This window comes from Danio rerio, chromosome 1, assembly GCF_049306965.1.
Source record: "Danio rerio strain Tuebingen ecotype United States chromosome 1, GRCz12tu, whole genome shotgun sequence".
In the NCBI taxonomy this organism is placed as follows: Eukaryota; Metazoa; Chordata; class Actinopteri; order Cypriniformes; family Danionidae; genus Danio; species Danio rerio.
In genome coordinates this window covers 12,901,383-12,914,131 of record NC_133176.1, presented here as the reverse complement: position 1 = coordinate 12,914,131, position 12,749 = coordinate 12,901,383, and the positions used below count along the sequence as shown (strand labels likewise).

Sequence of the window (12,749 nt, the reverse complement as noted above, 5' to 3'; positions counted from 1 at the left end):
ACAATAAAGCATTTTGGGTTTGTTTTGTATTGTATTTAGATAAGTTTCTAAAAAGTCATCACTGAGGATAGCCTACATCATCCTCTTTTTAGAGTTGCTTAGCATGGTGTGCATCAGACTTGATGGGTTATTTACAAAAGGATTATGATTAAATCATATTACACTGTAATTAGCATACTCATGACGCCTGCTTTTCCGTTCACAGGTGTTATAGCATCTACTCGTTTATGAAGGATTTGTTCTGGATGTTCATCACTTGTGTGATTCTTTTACGCCCTGGCTAACCTGTTGGATACATAAAGTCTTCTGGGTGACATTATCATATTTTCCCGCGGTCTGTTCCAGATGGATAAAGGCAGATTTAGCGAGCACCGATATGGATTGTAAGGGATTCTTCAAGAGTCGCTGAATGACGTGGAAATGCTCGAAATGATCGGGTAGATAAATCCGACTGCGAACACGTCAAAACAACGCGGATTTACAGGAGATATTGGCGCTCTAAGCGGATAAATTAAATCCGGTACACTCAAACGTATTAATACTTAACTGGAATCAATACTGAAACATCATGAGCCGCCTCGGGACACAGAAGAGCGGCTCGCGCGCAGCGGACGGAGGTTTGCGGAGCGTGCTGGTAATTTTAGAGTGGTGCACGCCAGAGACTTGGTCTTTTTGGTTTGAAGGCATCGTTTCATTCAGTACTAAATGCGTGGATGAATGTGAGGGTTTGCAGAAAGCCGTGAGACATGAAAGTAAAGCGGCCGGGAAAGTCGCGGACTCGGTGCTGAACTCTCCCGCGTGTGGGATGAATGAGAATCGCCTCGTAAATGCGGTGAAGCAGAGCGCGCACTTTCCTCTTTCCTCTCTAACCTCCACATCTGCCGCGAGTAAAGATTTCAGCTTTAACGGGGGTCAGAGCACTCTCACCAAGGGCAAAGTTAAAGGGATTATTAACCGCCAAGGAAATACAGCGAAGGCGATGACGGGGAAAGCGAGGTGCGGGATGTGGGCTTGGATTTTTGCCCTTGTGTTCCTTTGGAATACCCACATGTTGCGCGCTCAAGGTAAGTTTCGGCTTGTGCATCGTAAAAACCAGTTTGCGTGCACTTTCATTTTTCATTCAGTGCTTGAAACGTTATTTGAACAGTTGTATTGATGGAGTTTACCTATTTTTATTCCCATGTATTATAATGAGAGCATTTGCATGTATAAAACTCTGAAGTGAGTGGTAATTGTTATTTAAACTTGTGGTAAATGTTAACATTCTTAAGGGTACATTTAAAGGTTAACACTTAAGAGTTCCAGGGATCCAGAAAAAAGGGGCTACAGTATATAGACATGATGAGACGAGGATGGAGGGAAAGGAAAAGAGGCAAGTATAGAAAGATACAGAGGGAGAGAGAAAAAAAATAGGGGCACACAGAAGGAGAGAAGATCAGACAGAGTCAGGGACATGGGAGAAGGAGAGGGGTGGGCGATCGTGCCCGTGTGTCTCAACAAAAGCGGTAAAGGTCATATGCTGTCAACACGCACATTTTCTCAGGTCACACACACGTCGTATTGACTGAACATCAAACTGACAAGTAGAGGGAGCAGGACGCATGAATTTTCAAGGTGCAGGCGTGTGAAAGAGAAAGGGTGTGAAGGAAAGGACACTGACACACTCTGAGATTCAGAATTATGATTCAGAGCAGAATTCAGTTAAGCCTTTACTGGAATCGGCTTCATCAGGCTGTAGACTGCATGCAGTGCCAGCTGGGTCGCTTTGGTACCCGGCAGGCTGTTTTTCTAGAGGAGGGGGGTGGTGTGTTACTGATTGAATTAGGAGGTTTTAAAGCAGAGCACAGATTTTTGCGTGCCACGCGTGGGAGCATCTCAGTGTTAAAAAAGGCAGCAAGATTAAAAGATTCAAAAGTATGATTGTATTGCAAGCAACGTCTCACCATATTAAACGCATTTGGCATGGAGATGCCGTGGGCTTTTCAGTGTTGCTGCTGTGAAATTCATCTCTTTCTTTTGGAGGTAGCATTAATGCAAACGCATGAATGCATTCGACTCAAAACAGTTACAAGAACACCCACTCCTGTGACTTTTCCTCAGCTTTGGTGGCTGGCACTTTTTCCTCTCTCGCTTTCTCTGCTTGCTTGCAGACTCAGCTTTCTCCCTGAGTTAATGTCAAGGTCTTGCTATGGCTTTGGATGTGGCCCAAACCCTAACCTTAAGGAGGTCAGAAGGTTATTGATCACACCCCATCAGGAAAATGGCAGAAAACAGAGATCCTGCTTTGTCATGCATGGGACGAGTTCAAACCCTAATCGAATTTAAAATCCACATTTTGTCCAGACTTTGAGTCTGTCATCTTTTGAAGAAATTGAACATTTGCTATTCAGAAGTTATATTTAGAATCAGAGCCACTTGCGAGAAAAAGTCCAACGTAAGCTCAACTTCTAAATCACTGTCAAGGTCTGCTCATGGAAAGAATTTAGAGCCTATTATAGAGAAGGTGGAAACCATTAATATGATATTCGCAGCAAGTGCGAAGCAGCATTTCAGCATGAAATAACACTCATTTGAAGGTTAACATAAAGGGTTTTTGTGAGCGTTGCCTTTTTATGTCAAGATCTGTTGATCTGAGAGCAGAATTCAGACTGTAATGAAAAACCTGCAAGAATTATTAAGAGGATTATAACCATCACAAAAAATCTGAAGCATTTAGTCTGCAATAAATAGCTGTTTTATTCAATAAATCTTGCTGTGATTTCAACCATTTACTAATAAGATGCTCAAAATCTTGGGAATTTGTTGAATTAAAGTTGTGAGGAGCTTTTTTGGATATTTGCTATTCAAGGCAATGGAATACGAGCATTATGAATTCTTGTTATGAACCTGCTAATACAAGGCAGGCCCCTCTCCCTTAAAAATAAGTCATGTAAGATTCAGGGTGCTGTTACCACAACCAAAATAAAGAAAGCCAATTGCATATCGGCCCAAAAAATATTAAAAACGTTTTTAAAAAAATCACGCAATGTCTGCAGAAGTCGTTAATGACAAGCAGACCTTTTCACTGTGTGTACTGCGGGTCAGTCCCGCTTGTCACCAAGGTAGGTGATACTCAGACATACACACTAATGAATTGTATAGTTGGCAGTTCACTTGCGTTATTTGGTAGGATTGCATTCACATCAGAAGTGAACTGTACCAGAGTTTGCATGAACCGTGTCTAGACCACCTCTTTTGTGGTTGGGCTATGTAATTTGGGGGAAATATCTAATTGCTACTTTTTTATTTGTTTCTTTTTTTGCTAGATATTGCGGTTTCGATTTGATTTGTGATTCAATTTTGTTGTCATTCTTCAGCAAAGCTTCTTATTGCTAAAATGCAGTGAGTGTAAGTTAAAAAAGGATCTGAAAATATATAAACTTTTATTCAAATTTGTTTTGAAATATTCAGAAATGAAAAGGTCATTTCTCTCTAGGGCAAACAGTAAACGCAAATAAATTGACTTTACCTTTCAGTAAACAAGTTGAACTTAAATTAAGGAGATAGCGTAGCTTATTAAAAACAAAGATCACACTTTATTTTAATGGTCTGTTTGTTGAATTTAAGTTACATTGCATCTCCATGCCAGCTAATTCTCATTATAATATAAGTAGACTGTTAGGTTGGGGTTAGGCTTAGTGTGAGTTGACGTACTTGCAAAGTTTCCTATAGTCAGTTAAATGTCTGTTGAAGGAGCAGTATCAACAGATATTATGCAGACAGTCTATTAATACTCAAATGGACCATCAAAATAAAGGGTTACCAGAACAAAAAAATAATAATGATAAAAAAACAACACTAACATGGCTGAAACAACTCTGAAATTGTACTTTGCTGTTGCTTGCTTCCAGATCTAGTGTCACTGGGAGTACTTTTAGTTGACTTTTTAGCAAGACACTCCTCATACAGCCGCCTGTGGTTCCTTTTTAGGTGCTGGTTGTTGTATTTCCTCGTGCTGTGGCAACAATTCTTACAAATAACCTGTTTTTGTTCAGTATCTGCAACTTTGAAACCAAAATATTCCCATATTACAGATGTCCTGATTTTCTTTGATATTTTATCTATTAATGCTTTTGAAGCAGCAAATGTTTTCATCCCACTTTCCTGTTTGTTTGTTTTTTTTTTATTGTTGGTGTTCTGTGTAGTTTGGTTGCACAATTCTGATTGGGCAGAACTAAAGTGTGCTCACTCAATTGGCAAGTAAGACTGTCACACACAGACGGCAGTCACACATTTGCTTTGGGCAAGGGAAATTAGGTAATACAAATATATTTCATATCAAAGCCTCTTGCAATTAACTTTTTGAAGCGTTTCACACTGGCTAAAGGTACCATACTCTGAAATCAAATGAATCCGGGTACAGACCAAAGGTACTAGTGTGAAAGCACCCATAGTTCATGAAGAGCTCCTCTACATGCAGCATTCACCAACAGGTGTCTTTCTTTGTGAGTTTTTCTCTAATTCTAAGCTGTTTTTAAAAATACTTTAGTCCCAAAAGCTGAAACTTTGGAGAACTGTCACTCTCCGTCCCCAGTTATTTTGCTGCGCTCCCTGTATTTATGACTCTTGCCAGGCATGTCAGTCGCTGAGTGGCTTTCTGTGTGTATGCGCTCAATGCACGTCAGTGATGAATGTTTGCATTCGAACGCACTGACATCTTGATGCGCCACCAAGGTCCCTCAGAGAATCAGATGAAGAAGAGAAGTGCAGGAGAGATGGGATGAGAGGAGATGTGGGCTGAAACAAGCAGAGAGAAGGTGCAGATGCTAAAGAGGAGTGGAGCGTGAAAAGGAGGAAGCAGTGCAGAAAGAAGAAAGGGGAAGGATGGATGGGATGGTAGTTTTGGATAAGTAGATCTCTACGGAGGCATCTCTTTACCCCGCTCTTCCTTTGCATCCATCACAAAAGACAGGCTTAGGGTCACTGGGATGTCTATCAAATCAAAAATGGAAGAAAAGCTTGTGCGTTAGCTAAACTAGGGGGAAAGAAAGTGGTGCGAGAAGGCAATGATGGAGGGAGGCAAAATGCAGGGAAACTGAGAGAGAGAGAGAGAGTGTAGGCATGATAGAATGAAATCGAGATTGATGGGATTGCTTGTCTGTGTGCGCGCGCAGCCGTGTGTGCGGGTCCTGGCAGGGTCGGCACGGCATGAAAACTGCTCCTTGTGTCTAAAGCCTCTCTCTGTGCCGCTCTGGTCAGATGGGCTTTTGATCCCGGATGACAAACTCCTGCAGGGGCTGAATAAGAACTGCTCAGAATTACACCCAGTGCCACACTCCAGTACGTACTGCACCCTTCCTACATTCCCCATGCCATGCTCCCACTGGCACACGCAAACACAACAATGCCTCCAACTCCTAATGAAACACAGTTACCATAAATATTCAAACAAGCGCTTCAGTCTACCACCAGGCTCTTTGTTTATCAAGTCATTGTAAACCAAGTGGTGTTTATTAAAGAAAGCTATAGCTATTTTTGGAAAAAGTGGAAATTCAAAAGAAACACAGCATGCAACTCACACAGTAATGCACCATTCATGCTATGCTATGCTGAGGGATACCTGAAATTGGGATTGTAAGATTGTGACCTGTATTACCAGCCTGATCTCATGAGGAAACGTAACTATTTTACGTTTCGTCAGTTTAGTGGCGATTTCATACAAAAAAGTTCAGTCCGTTGAAACCTCACCCCTAAACCCAACTGTCATTGCGGGATAAGCAAATCATAATAAATTGTGCGAATACGAATTAGCCACTAAATCAAAAAGGTACCAATGTGCCACGAGATAGCGCTGGTATTACATGTTTAGTAGGGGTGTGAAGCTGCACTGGTCTCATGGTTCAGTCCGATTACAATTATTGCACACGTGTTTAGCCTCCCTCGACATTCTATGCTACCACAACAAATGACGTCAGAAAACTAAGTATATCATACCGATCATGTTCTGTTACTAAACTAATAACGAATTGCCTTCTTTTGCATCACAATGCAATATAATAATGATTCATTTGAATTTGGGGTTTTAGGCAACCATCAACGTTTTTCTCAGAGGACAGCAAGCTGACAAAACATTGCTGTGACTCTGATACAAGTTTCATTATGGAGAAAATCAAAAAGCACTGCCGTGTTTTTGGAAAAATTGCGTGCAACTTCATTGGAAACAACTTGCGCATGGAATAGACGCAATATGTGAATGGCCACCATCATTTGCGATCTCCAGTTGTTGATCTTCTTGCACAGACATGCTGAATTGACCTGATTTGTTGACAAATTCCTTGGCTGTTCGTGAGTCTTTCACTGGACCTTGTTTTCTTTGCAAAGAAATTTCAGTTTTTTACTCATTTTGCTAGCTTGAGGATAAAATTGTGGCACTCAAGTGACCGAAATGTAACCAAGAGAACAAGGTCATTTTTTCAAAATAAAAGGATGTTCAGACTCAAGAAATACATAAAACGGAAGTAATTAATGATTTCTTGTGCGGCCAGATACCAATTGATCCATGGACTGGTACCGGTCCATGGCCTGGGGACCACTGATCTATAGGCATGTGCAAGTACTTAAAGATTACATTCAAAACAACTGTGGCATACTACTACATATGTTCAGGGATGTTTAGTCTTTCTTTATAAAGAAACTGCCAGCAATCAAATTTGGTGTTTTCTGACCTTTTTTGCTGATCCATATGAGTGGACTGTTTTGATAACATTATCATTGGTACTTCTCTAAAAAAGCTTAGCTTTTCAAGTAATTTTTGTTTAGTATTGTTTTTTTAAATGTTTTTTTTAAATGTTTTTCTCTGGTTTTTATATTCTTTCTGAACAACTAAAAAAATAAATTGCATTAGCTTCTCTATTGGCTGGCACGGTGGTGCAGTGGGTAGCGATGTCACCTCACAGCAAGAAGGGTGCTGGTTCGAGCCCCCGATGGGTCAATTGAGATTTCTGTTTGCATGTTCTGCCCTCGTTTGAGTGGGTTTCTTCCTGGTGCTCCCGTTTTCCCCACAGTCCAAAGACATGTGCTATAGGTTAATTGGGAAAGCTAAATTGTATGTGTGTATGTCCTGGTCCTCCAGGTTGGGGGTTGAGCATTGAGACCTACCTCGTAAAAAATGAGATGTTACTAAATAAAATATATGCTAAATATCCAATTTGATATAAACGACCCTGGGAGTAAGTAGCTTCTCTATTGTTTTTTCAAAGGAAGACACTTCACTTACCTTCAAATGGATATGAATGTGCATTATATGCAAACTAACATGCAAAGTAGGTGACATTCTTCCATGGAAGTCTTTTGGAATGTTGAGTTTTTTAAAGATATTTTGGAAAGATAGTGCTATTGGTTTTCATAAAAACAAACACAAATGTATGCGAATGGCAGTTGTCTTTTTTTTTTAGGTCGTAGTGGGTGTGACCAAAAAAGTTTGGGAACCAGTGGGCCAAACTAAAAGACTGCATATGTTTTCATCCTAATTTACATCTAGCTTGTCTGGGGCCTCTGTTCCTCTGGCCATTTAACTTCTTTTACCATGTGTCTCTCCACATTTCTCACATTGACATCTTAAAGTATTTCGAAGTGGCTTGTTGTGAGACAGCGTGCGTGTTTACGCATGAGTGCAACATTAGTATGTGGCCCCAAAAGCTATTGTGGCTTCTTTGTTTGCTTGTATGGTCCGCTTTTAGACCCGTCCCTCCCCCTGCCGTGACCCAGACTGTGTCATTAACCGCAGCTTTTGTACCTCTTTTATTCCAAAGTGGCCAAATGAGTATAGATCTCTTAATTTCAGTGGCAAACGAGTGACTTGATTGGTTTATTGCTAACTAAGTTTCATTATAGTAATCATCTTGAAAGATTAGGAAAGAATAACTTTGATAGTTTGCCGACAGGTGGTCTATTACGAACAACAATATAACTGCTTGTGTTCACGGCGATGAATTAAAGAGCTTTGAGGAAATGCTCGGCAATAAACACTTGGGTTTAATTCGCTCTGCCTGTCTGAACACATCTGCCTTCCTCACTTAAGTATTATCTGGCGATCATTACATGCACAAGACATGCTCGACGTCCACCCCCTCTCTTTCTCTCTGTCAAAAACCGAAGGTTAGCAAGTTTATTGGCGTGAAAGTAATGAATCTTATTTTGGATCTGATCAAAGCCTGACAATGTATGAGGATGCTCTGAACTGTTTTGATTGAAATTTACATGTGAAACCCTTTCTTTAATACCCTCCAGTTCTTTTCCTTTCTATAAATCGGTTTCAGCTGTTTCTTCTTTCTTTCTCTTTATCTTTGTGGTGTTGTTGATGCCTGTAGCATTGACTTTGAGTCAATGCATTGGCGTTTGGACAGAGGTCTTTCCGTCGCTGCTAATCAGCTTTTACACCAATATATTTTTTGTACGCATTCATAAATGATGAGATTAACGCTTCTTTGTTATCAAGTATTACATGTTCAAGTGCCTACTTTGCCTATGAATAGAAGTGGCACCTCTGCAATGTGCACCATTCATTGGCTTCTGGAAGCCCAGAAGGCCTTGTTTCATATTATGCGGGATTGTACAAGTGCCACATTAACATCTTTTCAATTTCTGCTAGTCATCAAGTGAGTTTATCAGTTATGCAGGATTAGTCTGCGAGAACTACTGTAGTTTATTATCTGAATTGGAATTATTTCAATGACACGCACTACTTGAACTGGAAGCTCATTAATTAAAAATTCATTAAAAGAAATTTAGGGCAAACTGACATGTCGGTTTACACAGTCAGCTAAAAGCTGATGAGCAAATGAAGTGTTTTTATCGTCGCATTTCACAGAATCAAGTCCTCTGGTGATTGGGATGGGAGAGGCCTGTAAATATTAGCTCCAAATATGAAGAAATGAGACTGTTGCTTTATTTGACTATGATGAAATGTGACCCGGGCTCATTTCTAAAAGATGAGTTTTGCTCAGGCTTTTTAAAGCCGTGGACCTACCATGCCATAACCAGCATCAAAGTTTACTCGCTTAATTGAAAGAGATTCACGATTTCACAGTTGCTCACAGATGAAAGTGTTTACAGAGCCGCCGCACGACACGGCCGACACAGCCAATAACAAAGTACCCAATGATAAACACATCCTTTTATGATTAAAAAGAAGTCAGCACAATTCTGATCAATATTTCAGTAGTTACAATTCCTATTACTGGCGTCAGAGGTTTTAGCTGCAGTGCTGACAGTAAATCAGTTGTTTTCTCAGTAATTGGTCACATGGAAGTCCAAGCTCTGATTCATAACTGAACTGCCTTGCTTGCTGCCTACATACAGTGTTGTGAAGTGTTTTCCCCCTTCTGATTTCTATTTTTCATGTTTGTCATACTATAATGCTTCAGATCATCTAACTAATTTTAATATTAGTCAAAGATGCACAAGTAAACGCGTCATGCATGTTTTCAAATAAAAGTTTATATTAGGGGAAAACACAATCCAATACTATACCCTGTGTGATATACCCCCTGAACCTAAAAACTGGTCGGGGCACACTTAGCAGCAACAACTGCAATCAAGCGTTAAGGTGATAAGGAGTCTGTCACAGTGCTGTGGAGGAATTTTGGCCCAATCATCTTTGCAGAGTTGTTGTAATTCAGCCACATTGGAGGGTTTTTAAGCATGAACTGCTTTTTTTTAAGGTCATGCCACAACATCTCAATTAGATTCAGGTCAGGACTTTGTCTAGGCCATTCCAAAGTCTTCATTTTGTTTTTCTTCAGCTCATCTGAAGTAGACTTGCTGTTTCGCTTTGGATCATTGGTCTGCTGCGGAACCCAAGTTTGTTTTGGCTACTAACAGATGGCCGGACATTCTCCTTCAGGATATTTTGATATTCTCTATCAGGATGTTTTCTGGCAATACTGAGATAAGCCTTTGTTTTTATTTGCTCAGCAGTGGATTTCGTCTTAGACCTTTGCCATGCAAGCCATTTTTGCCGTCTCTTTCTTATGGTGGAGTCATGAACACTCAACTGTGGCAAGTTAAGTCTGCAGTTTTTTGGATGTTGTTGTGGGGTCTTTTGTGACCACTTGGATGAGTGGTTTTTGTTCTCCTGGGGTAATTTTGGACAGCCGGCCACTTCTGGGAAGGTTCTCCACTGTTCCATGTTGTTGGAATTTGTAGATAATGGCACTCACTGTGCTTGGCTGCAGTCTTTAGAAATGGCTTTATAACCTTTTCCAGACTGGTAGATATGAATAATTTTCTTTCTCATTTGTTTTTGAACTTTTTTGGCTTTCAGTATGATGTCTAGCTTTCGAGGATCTTTTGGTCTACTTCACATTCTCAGGCTGATCCTATTTAAGTGATTTCTGCAAACAGGTGTGGCAGTAATCAGGCCTGGATGTGGCTTGTGAAATTTAATTAACTTGTTATAAACCAGAGTTTAATTGTTTTGACAGCAAAGGTTAACACTTTTTTTTCACACATGGCTATATGGTTTTGGATTTTGTTTTCCCTTATTAAAAATCTTCATTTAAAATCTGCCTGATGTATTTACTTACGTACGTATTTACTTACTGTAGTTATCTTTGACTAATATTTAAATTTGTTTGATGATCTGAAAAGTGCAGCAAACATGCCAAAAATAAAAAATCAGTATGGGTAAACCCTTTCGCACACCAATGCACACAAATTGTGTCAACTTGACTGATTGATTTCAGTTGAGTTTGTACTGTTGTTTTAGACTGAAATCAGATCAGAAATAAAAGAGACCTTTTCAAATGGGTGCTCTGGTTTCCCACACAGTCAAAAGACATGTGCTATAGGCAAATTGAATAAACTAAACTGGCCGTAGTGTATGTGTGTATGGATGTTTCCCAGAACTGGGTTACAGCTGGAAGGGCATCAGCTGTGTAAAGCATTTGCTGGATATGTTGGCGGTTCATTCCTTTGTGGTGACCACTGATGAATAAATGGACTAAGCTGAAGGAAACTGAATGAATGAATGAATGAATGAATGTACGTCATTATCAATATGGACCCTTTAGAAATGGAACCACCCCAGTGGCTGCTTGTTAACCTTTATTTCTGAATGTGTAAATAAAATGATTATGCATTGTAAAAAGAAAGTATTTCAAGTGTTTCTTGAATTGATCATTTCATTTTGCCCAAACTTGTATATAATGAATTTTACAATATATATATTTGCAGACTTAATATAACACCATTAGTTCAATTATGAGATTTTTTTGCTCCTTTTAATGGGCATTTTTACAGTGTGTTATGTTTAATTATAATCAACATTTCTCACTTTACACTCCAGTTTTTTATTTCTCCCCCACCCCCCACTGAGCTTGGCATAATGCATTATCTTTTGGGTTTATCTTTTCTCCGCAGGATGCAGGCAACTTTGAATTTGGCTACAAAACAAAGTAGGAGGCATACTATTGGCTTTGGAATAGAGCACCAGTTACATTACTGTTGTAATTTCCTATGAGAACTTAGGAAACTAGTTATTAAAGGTTGTGTTTGCATATAACATAGCTCAGTTTTCTGTCCTTGTGCACTCTCAGAAATAAAGGTACACGAGCTGTCACTGGGGTGGTACCTTTTCAAAATGTACACATTTGTACTTAAGCGGTCCATATTGGTACTTCAAAAGTATATATTAGTACCTAAGAATTTTATGAGGAACACTTTTGTACTTTTTGGGTACTAATGTGTACCCTTGGGGTATTAATGTGGACCTTTTAGGCACAAATTTGTTTCTCCATTGCCTATGGCCGATAGACATCACGATGCTGAGCTCGATTCGCGATCCTTCGCCCCACCCCCGTCACAGCAGTAACCCTCTCACGAAAACCACACACAGGCCTTGTTTACACTAATATGTCTTAGTTTTAAAATGTTATTTTAGAACAAATACGATTCACATGCACACTGGCGTTTCAGCAGTCACGGGTGCTTTGAGCACAAAACCCCAGAGAGCAGTGCACGTCGGGCAGTTTATCAAGAATGTAATTTGTGTGTAACTTATCTTTATTTATTTATCATTTGGTTTTGAGTAAAACAAAGACCATGCAGGTCAGGTAGTTGAAACGGAAGGCTACAAATAATGAGTTCATTATGGATTAATTAATTATTCATAATTAATTTACCTTCACCTACAATGACGATGCTTTTGATGTTTCACATAAGACATTGTACGATGTCAAATCTATATATTTAACATTGCTTTCTATATTTATCAATAGTTTAGTTAAAGCTAACAATTAAACTAATTGACATTTGCATGGATTCGTTTTATTGTTAATAAGCTGTTTTATTGTCATCTTTCTATGCTTGATTTTGGTAGGTTGTACTTTTTCTCTCAGTACATTCTGACATAATTATTTGATACTATAACTAGCAGTAAAAATGATCTGTTAATGTGCCACTGAGGCTACAACAAGCTGTCACAAATCATTAAAGACAATCACCATATTTGTTGTTGAACAGAATTGCGTTTAAACTTTATTTCTCTGTCTCTTCTGTCGGCACATTGTCAGTGTTCTCTGCTTTGTGTATGTATTGAATGCATGAGTTAATGGATGTGGGAGTCACACATTACTACATTACATTAGTATTGCTACAGCAGACCGCTGGTTAAACCAGATTATTGCAAGTCCTTAAAATTGTTTATTTAAGATCAAAATATTTGTATTGTCATTTTACAACTCAACCATTTCATACATTAAAAACCTGCA

The 12,749-nt window shown here is 39.4% G+C and overlaps 1 protein-coding gene across 17 annotated transcripts in view; it reads left to right on the top strand.

Moving 5' to 3' along the window:
• The window catches only part of sdk1b (sidekick cell adhesion molecule 1b), a 452,496-nt gene that overhangs the window by 86,573 nt on the left and 353,174 nt on the right, over positions 1-12,749 (top strand). For 7 of the 17 annotated variants that reach the window (XM_073949372.1, XM_073949371.1, XM_073949373.1 and 4 more), the window contains one exon: positions 206-1,064. The exons of the other annotated variants lie outside the window; for them this stretch is intronic. In XM_073949372.1, coding sequence (XP_073805473.1) covers positions 569-1,064 — 496 coding nt within the window. In that variant the 5' untranslated portion in view covers positions 206-568. The remainder of the gene's footprint in view (positions 1-205; positions 1,065-12,749) is intronic. 17 annotated transcript variants of the gene reach the window in all.